The sequence below is a fragment of the Brachionichthys hirsutus genome, chromosome 4 (assembly GCF_040956055.1).
Source record: "Brachionichthys hirsutus isolate HB-005 chromosome 4, CSIRO-AGI_Bhir_v1, whole genome shotgun sequence".
In the NCBI taxonomy this organism is placed as follows: domain Eukaryota; kingdom Metazoa; phylum Chordata; class Actinopteri; order Lophiiformes; family Brachionichthyidae; genus Brachionichthys; species Brachionichthys hirsutus.
In genome coordinates, this window is record NC_090900.1 from 14,257,269 (window position 1) to 14,273,227 (window position 15,959).

General features: G+C 51.0%; 2 protein-coding genes across 2 annotated transcripts; one reads left to right on the forward strand and one right to left on the reverse strand.

Moving 5' to 3' along the window:
- Positions 1–510: 510 nt before the first annotated feature.
- Positions 511–11,515, forward strand: npdc1b (neural proliferation, differentiation and control, 1b). Its single transcript, XM_068760919.1, has 9 exons — positions 511–580; positions 6,602–6,760; positions 8,121–8,210; positions 8,293–8,490; positions 8,912–8,978; positions 9,847–9,928; positions 10,852–10,931; positions 11,018–11,117; positions 11,444–11,515. Exons 1-9 carry the CDS (start codon positions 511–513, stop codon positions 11,513–11,515), a joined length of 918 nt encoding a protein of 305 aa, XP_068617020.1.
- Positions 11,516–14,720: 3,205 nt separating this feature from the next.
- zmp:0000001132 (alpha-(1,3)-fucosyltransferase 7) lies at positions 14,721–15,758 on the reverse strand. Its single transcript, XM_068738661.1, has one exon. The coding sequence runs from the start codon at positions 15,756–15,758 to the stop codon at positions 14,721–14,723; it is 1,038 nt and encodes a 345-aa protein (XP_068594762.1).
- Between the last annotated feature and the right edge of the window lie 201 nt (positions 15,759–15,959).

The window sequence follows — 15,959 nt, forward strand, 5'->3', positions numbered from 1 at the left end:
TCATTCATTCATTCTGCCCTCTTGTAATTTATATGAATTATTTGAACACAAATCAAATCAAGTTCTTTCCAACACAAGGATTAAGAGAAGATAATTCTCTCTAAACATTGTGTGACGTTTTCTTTCTGAAAACGGGGGCATCTCTGCTGCACCGAAACGCCCGCAGGCAGGCAGCGAAGAGGAGGAGCAGCGTGGTGACGTCACAGACCGACGTCGCACCGCTCCAGCTCAGCTGTAAGCATCTCAATCAATCAGCCAGTCGGCGGCTTGCGTCCATGTTCCGGTCCCTCGGTGGACAGACACCTTGCGGTAAATCCTCCGGAGGATCCGGACGGTCGGCGCCCGAATCCGCTGCTCGCTGCTCGGTCTCTTCTGATCGTCCTCCCGTGCCTGCTCACCGGGCGATGGGGGAATGAGCAGCACCGACACTTCTCCTCCTGCTGCTCCTCCTTCCGTCGGCCTCCGTGTCCCCCGTCAGTCCTCGGAGCTGTGGCCAGGATGCGGGCCAGGATGCGGGCCCCGCTGCTCCTTCAGGCCGCGGTGGTTGCGGCCCTGCTGGCGCCGGTCGCCTGCTTGACAGGTAAGGGGACGCCGCCAGCCGCGCCTCGTGTCCCGCAGCGGGGACACCGGTGGTCCTCCGTCAGCGGGGACACCGGTGGTCCTTCCTCAGCGGGGACACCGGCGGTCCTTCAGCGGGGACACCGGCGGTCCTCTTTCAGCGGGGATGCTGATGCTGCGTGCGGGGACAGTGGTCCTCCGTCAGCGGGGACACCGGCGGTCCTCCATCAGCGGGGACACCGGCGGTCCTCTTTCAGCGGGGACACCGGCGGTTCTCTTTCAGCGGGGACACCGGCGGTCCTCCATCAGCGGGGACACCGGCGGTCCTCCTCCAGCAGGGATGCTGATGCTGCGTCCTTCATGCCATCACTCGGCCGTGCTTCTTTTTGCTGCGTGGGTTCGTCTCTGGCGCTCAGCTCATCGTGTTTTCTGTCCTCGTCTCGTATCCGAGCTAACTTTCTCTGGAGGAGTTTATAAAACGGTTCCAGATTATTTATTGTGATGCGAAGGAGGTCAGATTAAAAGGCCTGCAGCCTCTGGACCAGCCCGACTCAGCATGAATGAATGGAAGAGAGCAGCCTCCTGGGGGGGGGGGGGGGCTGTCTGTCTATTGCAGTTACAGGCAGCACTCATGTCGTTAATGTATAGGAGGAACAGTAACGGCCCTAGAATGCTGCCTTGAGGAACCCCACAGCTCACCGGGAGGGACGAGGACAAGGTTCCGTTTATGTCCACCATTTGTTCTCGTCCCTCTAGGTACGATTTCATCCAGTTTGTTGATGTGCTATCAAACCCAATCGCCCCTAGTTTATTCAATGGGATTGAATGGTTGACCGTGTCAAAGGCCTTCTGGAGGTCCAGCATGACCATGCCGCAGTATTTGCCCGAGTCTACTTCACGCTTAATGTAGTCGGTCAGATATATGAGGCACGTGTCAGTGGAGTGGGATGTTCTGAAGCCCGATTGGAATTCAAAGAGCAGGTTATACTCGGCGAGGTAGCGGTTGATTTGCTCCTGGATTATTCTCTCCATGACCTTTGAGATGGAGCAAAGGATGGAAACAGGGCGGTAGTTGCCAGGTTCTAATTTGTTTCCTTTTTTATACGGAGGGATAACCCGCGCCGTCTTGAATTCCTGTGGGACGTGGCACTGATTGATGGATACATTTATCAGATGGGTTACCACGGGGGGCGATAGAGACGGCTGCGTCTCTGAGGAACCGGGTGGGTATGTTGTCGAGGCCTGTGGCCTTGTTAGGTTGAAGGGTAATTAGTTGTTTTAGCACATCAACAGTAGATACAGGTGTGAAAGAGAAAGTGTCCTTTTTAGCACCTAGCTTCTCATAGTGAGTCTGGATGTGGTCGGAACCGTACAGACCTGAATGCGGGGGGGGGTTTGCTGACCAACAGGGGGCAATGGTGGTGAAAAAGCTGTGAAAACAATTTGCTGTAACGAAATTACCACAGAATTGTGCCTTTTATTATTTAGAGATGAATTGGTGATTAAATTGTCTCTCTCCCCGTTTCCATAGTTACACATTAGATACGTTTCCATAAAAGAGTAAAAGTGATGTTTTGAGGTTCCAGAAAGACGAGCTCCCGGTGGGACACCCTGTGGCGTGCTGACGCGTGACGCGCCCGGGTGTGATGGCGTGGGAGCCGTTAGGCTGCGGGGGGGGGGGGGGGAATGGAGGATTCAGTGGATGGAACACGTTTCCAGCGTGTGTCGGAGGGAATGTTGGTGTGAGAGTCTGTTATCAAAGGTCAGTCTGGTCGAACTCGGAAACACATTCCAGCTGTCAAAGCTGCGCGGGGGGGGGCTCAACGCCAACCTGGATAAACAGGGTGACCTCCAGGTGAACGGGATCACATCCAGGTGAACGGGATCATGTCCAGATGGACAGGATCAGCTCCAGGTGAACGGGATCACGTCCAGATGAACGGGATCACCTCAGGATCACCTCCAGTTCCGGCCGAGTTCCTTTACTCGGCAGACGAGGCTCGTTTTCTGCTGCTAGCTCAACTATTCTGAATGACTGGCATCGTAGCCGGATGTGTCCGTGAAGCGGTTTCAGTTTCTTTCAATGAGCTGCATGGGTCTGCAACCGATTACAGGCGCTCTAATCCATAGTGATGATCCCCAAGCAGGAGCGTCTTTTTCCCCATTGTTGCTGGAATAACTCTTGAATTTTGATTTCCAGCAGCCGATATTGGGAGAGTTCCAGAATGTCTCCCGATTAATTCGAGTATTTTTGGGGTAGCTGTCAGAAATAACCAACCCGTGAAACCATCGCCTCCTTGGTAGAGAAAATGACACGAGTGAGGTTTATAAAGGCTTTCTCATTAACTTACTTCATTGAAACTATTAAATGATGACATTTATTAACATTAAAATAAAATGAGAGAAGACTGGGCTGGAATGGGGCGGGGCTTGTCTGGACACAAACACCAGTGTTGTGGTGAACCCAGCCTGTGAAACAAATTGTCTCGCTAATGGGTTTTGAGCAGTCGAGCTCCACGGCAACCCTCTCCGTGGCGACCGTTTTTCCTGCAGCGAGCGGCATCGGTGCGTCGGATGAATTGGGTCCAAGCATAACCTGCAGCGCGGCGCGTGATCATCCAAGTCCGCACGGAGGCGCGGCACCAGCCGCAGGACGGCGCCCTGGATGAGACCCTGTCCTCAAGTCCACTCGCTGAGAGGCGGCTTGTCTGAGCCTCGGCGCTGGCTGCCGTCACCGGATGGGCCAAAGCATAATCTGATTAAGTCCTGCGTCATCGTGTGGAGGAGGCCGCCGCCGCTGCCGCTCTGCTCGACCGGACCCAACCGGACCCAACCGGACCCAAATGACGGCTCCCTCTGTGTCTGAGCAGAACAAAGGCCCAGTAGCCTCTAGGCGGGGTTAAAAGCACCTAAACCCCTCCAGATACTGACGGACACTGTGGAGGTTCCTCCTACGGTAAAGATCTACTTGTTATGCAGTCATTTTCCTTTCTTAAAACCCTTCAAGAGCCCCCGAGCAGAAAGTATTTTACTAATCCATCACATATTGTGACAAATTGATCTGTGCATTATTAATCCTGAGTTTGGTTATGACTCACTGCTATAATGGATTTGAGGGGGGAGGGGGGGGGGGGGTGACCAGCGGTGAGTGGTGCGTCCAGCAGTATCACTCGCTGTGACCTATTAGCAGTGATCCTCTCTCGCCCTGGGAGCTCTCCTATTAACCAATGGCTGAGTGGCCAGCTGTCCATCCGTATGTCGGTCTGGGGGTGGGGGGGGCTTTAACTTGTGTGACCCGACGTTGCACCCCCCCACCCCCCCCATCACAAGCACAGGTGCTCTTGTGAGTCCGCCGAGCTGTCGATGACGGAGGCAGCTGCAGCAGGATCTCAGGTACTGGCAGTATTTACATGAATACTGGACTGTGTTGAGGAATATTAGTAGGACCTGTCCTGATCAGACACTTGTCTTTTCTGGTGTCCATCAGACAACCAACAGGTCTTAGTGAAGACAGGAAGGAAAGGGGACATCCTGGCCCTGGATGCCAAAGGAACACTTTTAAAACCAGAAAGCACTCCGAGGTTATAACAAGGCCAATAAGCAACTGCTGCATCGCTAACCCGGGGTAAAACGCACACTCTGTTGATGTCACCATGATGAGGTCACGGCACCAGGACGAGGTCACAGCACCAGGATCTGCCTCATGAACTGCTCAGCTCTACCCCAACCAAATAAGATCATGTGATGTTTCTCAATTTCGCTTCAGACCCATGTGTCAAAATCGAGCTGTAATATAAATACATCTTTAACCGTCGTTCCTTTCGGCAGCCATCCAAAATGGAGGAATTTCGAAAAGGAATTTATCTAACAGCAAAGCCCGAAGCTGCCAAACCCGTTTGGACAGCATCCGGTTGAACCTTGAGAGGAAGTGGAAGAGAGGAGGACTCTTCTATCATTAAGCACAGGACACAGGGTTGCTAGGAAACTGACTTGAGACTGTATTTGACACTGGGGAAGGTCATCGAGGCTCAGAGAGTTCTGACGGATGTCGGGCTTGCTCAGAGCAATGAGAGCTCTGATGCACTTTGCGAGCTTTTTGATTGGCCTTAATGAAGCTGCCCTGCAGTCGGTTTAAAAACCGGAGGGTTTTCACAGTTGCTCTTTGCAGCAGGTTTTGTCACAATGACAATTACTGTTCAGCTTCCTTTGGGGTGGTCAAATCAATATTTTCACCCCAGTCGTTTTTGTGTTCGACTTTGGGCTCAGATTACAGACCTGCAGTGGACGAATGCAAATCCTGCCATTACTGAGGCACTTCAGACCGCTAGGGGTTCCAGCTCCTCTGGCTCGGGACTGGCTCCATGCAGCTGCTCCATCCCAGAGACGGGGCAGCTTCCTGTCCCAGGGCAAACCTGGCTCTCCGTCGTCCCGGCGTAAAGCTTTGCATGGATTATCCGGGGCTCGTGTAAAGTCTCCAAGGGCAGGATGAGGTGGACAGTTTGATCGCTGCTCCACTGCCAGAAGGGTGATTCTAGAAGCGTTCTAGAGGGCAGAGTAGCAGAACGGTGGCTGAGGAGAGCTTTGACTTATTCGGCATGGCTGCGCGGGACTTTTCCTTTGTAGCACGCTTTGAAGTTAATTTCACGGCGCGTTGGAGTGTCTCTATTTTCAGTGCGTAGCATTGTGTTTATTTCTGTCACATTTCCTCGTGCATTTTGTTATCCCTGTGCCCCCCCCCCCCTCCTCCCCCACTCCAGCCTGAGACAAACTATCCATCCTTGACTTGTGCAACTGTGTGGTGACTCACCCCCCTTGCTGACGTCACAAAGCCTTCAGTTGCCATGGCAGTCGTCATGGCAACCAGTCTAGGTCCCTGCGGCGGAGACGAGCGATTCTGATGAAGAAGCTAAAGAGATTAATATTGATATTTCGGGAATCTTTTCGAGTCCATTCCGAGCCGAGTGGGTCCCGGCACGCTGGTGCGCAAAATGTCACGCGGTAACCATGAAATAAACGGTCGCACTGTTGCACCACAGCAACAAGTGCGGCAGATCCTCCCTGCAGGGCAGCATTTTCAGCGACGCCGTGGTGCCGCTGAGTTCTGCAGGGATGTGATGGGTGGAAATCACAACTGTTGGTGACTTTTGTACTTTAGCGTAGTTTTAATTTGATGCATATGGTCAGTGACTTGCTCTCGCGGTAGCGTTCGCTGCTGTTGACAGTTAGAATCTCATTATATAAGAAACATTATTTTTAGTCTTGAGTTTGCTCGATGCTCCAGAGCAGGGAACCTGTGGAGCGTCTCTTGGGGTGTGATGAAACCGGCAGCAGTGAGCAGTGACGGCCTGCACAGGAGGCGTCCCACGAGCCGCTCCTTCTGAACGGCTGTTTCACTCGTGTTGCTTCAGAGACGCTGCTGAACGTGTCAAACTCACCGCTCACGCGTGTCCCGGCAGGGCTTCTGGGACAGTCAAACGGCGAGCGTTGGACGGGAGGCCTGAAGAGAGGGGCAGCCGTGTCTCGTGTGTTTGACTCGAGCGCTGCGACCTTTCAGTCGTTACCTGTGTGAGAAGGAGAGATGGTGGAGAAAATGATCAATGATCAATCACAGGATTGAAGTGATTATTATTACAGCAGACCTCAGATAGGCTTATATGTTTATATGCACATTATGTGGATACTTGAGGTGTGATGAGAAAACTTCTGGAAGCCCAGGTGGATGCTGGGTGGCGGCGAGGCTAAAGGTGCAGCATCGGCGGCACAAGCAGGCTGATTTCATCTTTATTACCATGACAACCGTCTCAATCCAAAAACTGAAAATGGTCTAAAGATGTGAAATGTTGTTCTCTTTGATTGACTAGCGGTTTGCGCTAAGCTAAGCTGGAAGCTTTGTGAAGTGGCGGCTTCATCTTAGCTTTTCAGTCGTCGGCCATATGAATCACAAACACAATATTTTCTGAAATGTACAATAACATTTTAGACTCTTCCATGGCAGCGTTTCAGGAGGTTGTGTCTTTGTCTTTGTCTTTGTCTTTGTCCACAGGCTCTCATCTGTGCCCTCGGAGTTTAGACTGCGCCCGGGCCGGACGGAACTTCTGTCAGCCGGGTGGCTCGCACTGCGGGCCCTGTCTGCGCCCCCTGGTGGAGAACGCCCATGGCCGCTGTGTGGTCAGGAGGAGGCGTCCTGCTCAGCCAGTCAAAGGCAAGTCTTGGGCGGGACTAGGCGTTCAGTACCGGGTCACCTGATCCGGCCTCTGGCTGGAGGTCAACATTTGGTGCACTAGAGCAGTGGTCCCCGACCACCGGGCCACGGCCCGGTATCGGTCCGTGAGGCATTTGTTACCGGGCCGCACAGAAAGAATAACTGTTTACAATTTCCGTTGTATCGATTATTAGCGTCTAAAAGGTGTTTTATTTTGAAAAACGACCGGATTTTCTCCAACGTAACATTCGCATGCGAATTTTCATCCTTTACGTGATACGTTACTAAAAACAGACGTAAACTAGTGAAGATTAAATTAAAAAAACAAACGTCTTTGGAGAGCTTCTTTGCTAATGGGAAAGTCCAACTGAGGAGGAAGAAGAAGAGGAAGAAAAGAAAACTTCTTTTAACAGACAAACCGGGAGTCAGACTTAAAACTCGGGTTAATCAACAACAGCTGATTAGCTTCGTTAACCAATGAAGGGGTCAAATCTGCTTCGGCACAGAGACCAAGAACCCTGATTAAAAGACAAGAATGTGGAATTTATGAAACAAAAAAACGTGAACATGAAGGACAGAAGGAATTATTGAGACCACAATGAATGGTGAGTAGATATTGGTGTAATACTTGTTTAATAGTTATTGCAAGTGCATAATATAAAGTTTATTGGTAAAATCATATTCCTCTTTTTAACTGAATTTTTAATTACCCCTCCGGTCCGCGAAAAAATTGCCCTGGCATGAAATGAAACCGGTCCGTGGCAGGAAAAAGGTTGGGGACCGCTGCGGTCGAGCACCAGCATCATGCGCTCTTCCTCCTACAAAGACTTCCAGCTTCCCTCCGCGTCGATCAGCAGCATGAGTCGTAGTTCACGAACCGATCATCCTGATGAGTCTCTGCGTTCCTCACTGTAGAGGCGTGATAGTGACTGGGTGAATGTGGGATGAATCAGGGGGGGGTGACCTGCGCTGTTCCTCCACATCCTCCTGGTGGCTCTGCCACACTGAGGATGGTTAGTCAGGCGTTAGATTAGATTAGATCAATATGTTTCTTATTCTCAGTAAATCAGTGATTTGCCTATTCAAAATAAATAAATAAATATATTTTCCTATTAAAAGGATTTCTTTGACCGGTTTCCATTATCCATCCTTCCTAATCCCATGAAGCAGGAATTCCATTTCTCCTGGTTCTGATTGAACGCTTGACTCTAGAGTTTCTAGAGGTTCCGTGCTCTTTGATCAGCAGCGATAGAACTGGTGCAGTTTCAACATTCCTATCGTCCTCATTCAGTTCCAGGACTGATTCTACTCCTGCTAATACTATCATTACTGCAACTGCTGTGCCCCCCCCCCCCCCCAGGTAAGGAGATTGCCTCCCCTGAGCTGGATCAGGAGATCGACTTTCTGTCTGCCGTCATCAGCAAACAGAGAACTGAGACCAGGCTTCCAGGTACTGCAGAAGCCGCTATTGCACCCGTGTTTGAGTTTTCCCTGCTGACGTAATGACTCAGACTTTTTTTTTTTTACCTTAGCTCCGCCCCTCCAGGATGTCTCAAACCTTGCATCCAAGCAGCTCCCTGTGCCCGGCCCCGGCCCCGGCCATCTCCTGTCTTCTGCCACTGAGCAGCCCCCAAGCCAGAGCGTCCCCTTCACCAGCACCAATCACACGCCGGCCCCGTTCAGGGGCCCCATCATCCTCCCGTACCCCGCTAATGACCGCGTCTTCATCAGTACGTCTCTCGTTACCTGAAATACTTTGAATGAAAGTATTACATTATTGGTTTTGATTATTGGTTCAGTAGTGCTTAGAAGAAAAACTGCATCTCATTTACCAGTAAATAAGCTCGGACAGTTTTATTGATCAGCTGACTGCAAAATTGTAGGTCAGTTTAGTAAAATGATCTTCTGTCTCGAGAGATTTTAGCAGTTCACGCTCTGACATCTCGGGACTCGCCACAGAGCATCATCTGTTGCTGTCGGTTAGTTCCGCCTCCCTCCAGTGATGTCATCACTGCTGCAGACGCGGCCTCTCACGGCTCTGCGCTCGGCTTCGGCCACACTTCCAGAGGCTCCCTCCAGGCGTCATGTCTTCTTCTGACGGGAACCGACAGCATTTTCTCCCTCTGACGGTCTGCATGCGTTTTTTTTCAGTGGTGAGCAGCGTCTGCATCGTGGCGGCGTCGATGGCTCTGGTTGTAGCGGGAGTGTGTTGGGTCAGGTAAGGTCCAACTGAACAATCCTTTATCCAGCCAAACTGCAAACAGCTTGAATTTAGGACTAATTAAAAACGAGTTATATGTGTTGATTAATGTATTGGCAATGCACTTGATTAGAATAAGTAGTTTGTGCAGAAACAATGCCAGAAGAGAATTTGCTTTGATTTACCGGTGGTTTGTTTCATTTGATGAAACCGAACCAGGTCAAATATAATCAGTTTATCATCAGAAGGAAACGGATATATTTAATGTTTTAATGAGGTGATTTGGCCTTTTTAAGTTACATCCCATCACAGATTCGAGATAATAATGTTATTGATATTAACTAACATAAATTTGCATTACGGTGCATTTTGGTCATCATTTTAACAGGATGTTCCACTAATGTAATAGTGAATATAAGTCCTGTTGTGACGTCTGTGAGAGGTTTTGGCTACAGGAGGTGGACATAGCCTACATTTCCCATAATTCACCTCTGTGGCGTGGGCAAACCTTTTGACTCGCGGGCCACAATAGGTTCTAAAATTTGACAGAGGGGCCGGACCGAGAACAGATGGATGGAGTATTTGTGTGAGCTAATATAAATGACACATGAAAGCTATTGCATGAAAGGATTTGGCCTCTTACAGGTAGCATTACAGGGAAAAGGTCGAATGAATGAGGTTTAATTATAATACAATTTTATTTAATGATATAATTTGGACAAGTTTGGCGGGCCGGATTAAAAAGGGAGGGATGGATATGGCGGCCCCCGGGCCTGGGTTTGCCAATGCCTGCGTTGGACCCTCTCTGCTGTCGTCCCGGTAGAAGAAGAATATCAACTCTGTGTCTGGAGGTTCTGCTGTCAGTCAGTTGGCGTGTTCTGTCCAGATTGCAGAAAGGCGTTGGTCTCACCCAGAAGGCGGACTACGCTGCATACGGACTGCTGAGAGCCCCGACCTTCGACTGTTTGGTGAGTCGAACGATGACTCCAAAGTAGATGTAAGAAGTCGTCATCAGGAAAGTGAAGGCCAAGCCTTTGATTGGTCAGCCAGATTAAACAGGAAGTGTTTTCATCCGCTTGTTTATGTTAGGATTCAGTCAGTTCAACCGGAAAACTACGTTCACACGCAAGAAAAGAATGTGTTGGAAAGCCAGAACAATATATAAATATTTGGTGTTAAGTATTTCTATGCGCCTTTTGAGGACAGTCCTAACATCATCTCGGCGTAGTAAAGTAAGATGTCGATGTCTCATCACTAAAATCCTTCATCGGGTGAAAGGAAACGGCCTCGATCTAAAAAGTGATGGTGACATGACGGAAAGCATTTAGAAAGCGGTCGGCTGGAAACATTCCGAATGTCAACACAGCGACGTTCCCGGGGTGTGCCCGGTCCCTCGCCCGTAGAAAAGCTGGGATAGGCTGCAGCAACACTTTGAGTCGTCGTTAAACGAGTACGACGTTATACGAGGACCATTTGTACACAACGAGGGGTGCAACGGTACGCTAAAATGTAATTTTGGTTCGGTTCATTTTCGGTACAAAAAAGGCAGAAAACAATGTAAACAATAGAATTTGTATAAATAAATAAAAGCGACCCATTTGGGTGATATTTCAAATAAATTCGACTGAGTTGTGAAAACTATTGTATCGTAACAATTTAAAAATTGTAATCAAAAACGAATGTGAAGTCACGTCTCGGATGCTTTTTGAGGCTTTTTGCGTTCCATGGACGTGTTTGTCTCCTGCTTGGTAGAACCAGGCACGATAACAGTACTATGTCTGTCCCCCAGAGGGACAGATGACGTTCCCCGTCCCATGTGTGAAAACCAGCTGTAGCGGATGCAGACTAGTGATGTTGTGTTGTTCCCTTTCCCCCCTCGGGGGTTCTGCAGCCCGGGGACAAGAAGCTGGCCCAGAGTGCCCAAATGTACCACTACCAGCACCAGAAGCAGCAGATGCTGTCCCTGGAGAGGTGAGTCCCCCCCGCGGGGCCCGGACACGCTCGCCGCCGTCTCACCCCTCGCCAACACAGCTGAGTCTTTGTTTGTGACTCTGCAGACGCAGGGACGAACCCAAGGTTCCCGAGTCGGGCGCGTCGACAGACGAAGAGAACGACGATGGCGACTTCACGGTGTACGAGTGTCCAGGACTGGCACCGGTGAGTCGGCTGGCTATTATTAGCTTCGGTGTTATGCGTAGGGTCGCAACGCGTACTGCGCATGCATGTACTGCGTGTTGTGCTGTAAGCGAGGCGCTGGGACGGTAGCCTGTAGCTACGTCAGACGGGGGGGGGGGGAAGCCAAATGAATAAAGGCTAAAGGCTAAAGGTCTCGCCGCCGGGGTTCAAACGCGACAGGAAGCAGATCTCTGCCTCCAGAGTGCACGTGTCTGCCACGCACTCCGCCGTGTCAACGTGTGCTACGGGACATCACGATGAGGACGCTGCTACCGCGGGGCTCTCTAACGTCTCCTGTCTCTCTTTAGACGGGCGAAATGGAGGTGAAGAACCCGCTGTTTGACGACTCCACCCTTTACTTCCAGAGGTTCCACAAGTAAACCTGCACGCCGAGGCATTTCACACCCTGGATGCACACGCACACACTGGCCGTGCGTGTGTGTGTGTGTGTGTGTGTGTGTCAGTCGGACCCCTTTAACGGACGGGATGATGCCTTCACGGACATTTGAAGGGCTTCACAGGCGATGGAACTGAATCTGGGACCACTTTCTCCTGTTCTGTAGCCACAATGCTCTTTTTATGCTATAACACCCCCCATCACACACACACACACACACACACTCAAGATGACTTCTGTCCTGTAGCAGATGTGCATGTTGAATATAGCCTGTGTTTTAGAGCGGCCTGCTGGTTCACTGATAGATGTGTAGAATGATCCCTGTCCTCGGTCCCTGAATGCTCCACATGTCTCTGATTTATTGCTGCAGGCTGTGGTTCAAGTAACTTTTAAAAAAAACCGTGATTTTTAATATGCCCCCCCCCCCCCCCCGGCCAGCCCCCGCCACCTTTCTAACCTGCTACGTAGCCATCGTGTTCCCACTCTAGCTCCTCTATGCATGACTTGATGATGCCTGAAGAGTCGATATGCATTTAACGGTCTTACAAGTTTCTTTTGCAAACTTGGTACAGAAAATAAAAAGAGAGAGAGAGAGAGAGAGAATGATTTCAAAGGAATTTGAAAGTTGACCTAGAAGTCTGAAGCCGAGCGTGTCCATGCGGGGTCTGACCCCATGGCTTGGTGATCTGCATATAGCTGCTAACATGTACAGGAAAGGTGTGTGTGTGTGTGTGTGTGTCTCCTTGCTGTTCCACAGTCGTTCCTACAGGCGTGGAAAAGACGCTGCACAACAGATGGATACGTATGTTACTGTATGTAATAGGATATAAGTGTGTTGTGTACGGCGGAGAGGGCGGAGACGAACCTTTCGTCACGTCAAACCTGCATCGGAAGAGAGCTTCAGTCGCGGAGCGTCGTTTATTATTTCGTATCGATTGTGTGATCGATCCAGTCAAAAACGTTGATTCCGATAGCGCTGATCGATATGATCAACCCAAAATATATACGAGGACAAACTGTCCCGGAGACGTGGGACGTGCAATCATTGACCGAAGGGCTCCGATTGGTGCGTTTCGTCCAATTAGATGTTTACGTCCCCGAGACGTTCCAAAACATTCGTTTACAGTCGTCACCGAAAAAGATGCTCAATGAAAATAAAAGCGTTCGGCTCGCCGCTCATTTACTGTCGCTGGTTTTACATTTGAGCGGGCCAGAAACCGTCCGATGACGAGTGGGCGTGATGAAGGGCACAGAGCCACCCGGGCCAGCTGACTGATAACAGTTTTCAGAACTTCTTCGCCGCCGCGGTTAGCATGCGTGCGGCTGCACCGCAGCTAAGATCCAATAAATCTTTCTATCGGGGGAAACGTTTGGCGTGACGTCGTTTTTCTTTTCCATTTCCTGTTCTTAAGCAGTTGGGATTTATTCAGACGAAATAGTTCTGATGAGGCCCAGCCCGCACACGCACACACACACGCACACACACACACACACACACACACCCCCACGCACACACACGCGCGCGACTGGGACTGACAGGAAGTAGTTCTAATCTGTAGTAATCCAAATTCATTCGAGATTATTCCTCCAGGCCAACAGAGATTAGTGGAATTTATTTCAGCAGCTGCATCACATTTCCATTGAATGAAACTTTATTTAAATAGCTGTTTGACAGCTCTTCAGATTAGGATTATTCTCATTCACGTGTGGCAGGAAGCGTTTCTCTTCAGATGCGTTGGCTTTGAATGTAAACCAGGATGAGGCGAAGCTTTTCCTGTTTCTACGAACACACTCGAGTGTGTGATTCTGACGTGTGCGTTGTTTTGGGATTTAATCTGCTCTTCCCTCGCATCACAAAACTCTGTGGAAATGGATTGACTCGTCTTTGAGTCAAACTAGACCTGAAAAACACTGCAGGAGGAGGGAAAACGCATTTCCTGGGAGCTTCCCGTCATCTCCGTCTGTTTCCTTTTCCTTTCACCAAAGCTTCAATAAATAATCCAGTGGATTTTGTGTAATCCCGTGGAAACTCATCGCTGTCGTGTGGAGGTTCCGGGGCCCCCTGCTGGTGTAACACGGCCGTGATGACCCACAGTGCCCCCCCCCCCCTCTCCTCCAGAGTGGAAGCTGAGCTAAACAGTGGGGAGGACTTCCAACTGAAACTGAAACAGATGTTGCTTTCATGCCTTTCATGTTTGACCCACGCGCTGATGATGTCATGATGATGGGCTTCACGCTAATCTCGCACTTAAATCCAGCCGGTCGCGTCAGGGTTCCGCTCGTGCACGAGGTGGTGATGCGTTCACTTGCTCACACAGACTGCTCGCACTGACAGCCTCCTCACGAGGGCCAGAAGTGTGAAGACTAAAAAAAGGGTTTGAGGGAGGAGCTTCAGCCGCCTGCTCGCACACGACAGAAGAACAGATGAGTTGCTGCTGCCACGAGTACCATCATCCCTCCGTCCATCACTCCATCCATCCCTCCATCCATCCATCACTCCCTCCATCCATCACTTCCTCCATCCATCCATCACTCCATCCATCCATCCATCACTCCATCCATCCCTCCATCCCATCCATCCCCCATCCATCCCTCCATCCATCACTCCATCCCATCCCTCCATCCATCACTCCATCCCTCCATCCATCACTCCATCCCATCCATTACCCCATCCATCCCTCCATCCATCACTCCATCCATCCATCCCTCCATCCCATCATCCCCCCATCCGTCCCTCCATCCATCACTCCATCCCATCCATTCCCCCATCCATCACTCCATCCCTCCATCCATCCCTCCATCCCTCCATCCATCACTCCATCCCTCCATCCATCACTCCATCCCATCCATCCCTCCATCCATCCCTCCATCCCTCCATCCATCACTCCATCCCTCCATCCATCCATCACTCCATCCCTCCATCCATCCATCCCTCCCTCACTCCATCCATCACTCCATCCATCCTTCCCTCCATCCATCACTCCATCCATCCCTCCCTCACTCCCTCCATCCATCACTCCATCCATCCCTCCATCCATCCTTCCCTCCATCCATCACTCCATCCATCCATCCATCCATCCCTCCCTCCCTCACTCCATCCATCCATCCCTCCATCCATTCCTCCATCACTCCCTCCCTCCATCCATCCATCCATCCTTCCCTCCCTCCCTCCGATATGGGGCACGCTTTCAGCTGTAGACCCAGCTCTCCAGGTCGTCGTAGACTCTACTGGCTGGTAGCGCCGGGTACCTGACACAGATCTGGCACAGCCGCTCCCTCCAGTCGCTGAAGGTCTTGATCCTGTGGGTGTGCTGCCACTGGAGGTACTTCTCGTAGGCCTGCCCGTCTGCAGCCACGTGTCTCAGGTGGGCGGCCAGGTCGGCTGTGCTCTTGAAATCAGTCACATGGATGAAGGAACCCGGAGGAGCCAGAGCCTCATAGGTGGCCCTGCTTGGCCCGAGGACCACGGGGACCGATCCGGCTTGGAAAGCGTTCCTCCACAGCTTCTCACTGATGTAGTCCTTCACCTCAGAGTTCTCGAAAGACAAGTAAAAAAAGCATTTGGCTATGGTGGGCAGCAGCCTCTTGTTTGACAGGGGTCTCCTGGTCCACTTGCCGTAGACCTGTATGGGAATATACTTCTTTAGACTTTGGTAAGCAGCGGCTCGGGCCTGGTGGGGCTTGTATCTGCTGACCACCCAGCTAACAAGGCAGGAGCGATTCGGAGCCGCCCGGAATCCTCCACCGCCTGCTCCCAACAAGGTCTTTCCATAAGGGATGGGTATGTCTGCGTCCCGCCTATAGCTCATAGTCCAGTTGAAGAGACCGTTGAGCCGGCTCAGGTTGGCGTTGTTGGAAGGAGGCTCCATGGACAGCCACACCCAGCGCTGGGAGGCTGGGCGAGCCCGGTCCAAGGGCAGGGAGGACAGACCCCCGTTCAGCTCGTGGTGGTGGAACACAACCACATCGGCGTCTGAGAAGGTGGACGTGTTGTCAGTGAGGAAGCAGCGGCTGATGTTGTACAGGGCGAGGCATTTGTCTCCGTCGAGCCTGTAGGAGCGGCCAAACGGCCAGTGCCACAGCAAGACGCTGAGGTTTCGCCGGGACTCCTCTGGGGGGTATCTTTGCTGCTGAGGGTCCAAGAAGCTGTAAATATACAAGGATGACAGGAAGCTGAGGAGGACGAGAAAGAAGAAGAGGAGGGGTTGGGATCCAGATGCTGTCATGGCTGCTGGTTCTCCTTAAAAGAAAGGAAAGCTGGGTCAAAGATATGATCACGTCCATGCTGCCGTTGGTCTGCGGAGGACGGCGCGTTAACGTCTGCAGGCGGTTCGCTCGTTTGATCACAGGTTCAGTCAAAGTGAGAAAAACTATTATTACGGATTTAAAAAAAAAAAGGTAATGTATAGTTAAACGTTCTGGTGAAA

Coding starts and splice junctions, on each gene's coding strand:
- npdc1b (XM_068760919.1), top strand. CDS start 511: ATGCGGGCCCCGCTGCTCCTTCAGGCCGCGGTGGTTGCGGCCCTGCTG. Junction 8,211..8,292: donor AACTGAGACCAGGCTTCCAG/GTACTGCAGAAG, acceptor TTTTTACCTTAG/CTCCGCCCCTCCAGGATGTC. Junction 8,979..9,846: donor GCGGGAGTGTGTTGGGTCAG/GTAAGGTCCAAC, acceptor TGTTCTGTCCAG/ATTGCAGAAAGGCGTTGGTC.
- zmp:0000001132 (XM_068738661.1), bottom strand. CDS start 15,758: ATGACAGCATCTGGATCCCAACCCCTCCTCTTCTTCTTTCTCGTCCTC.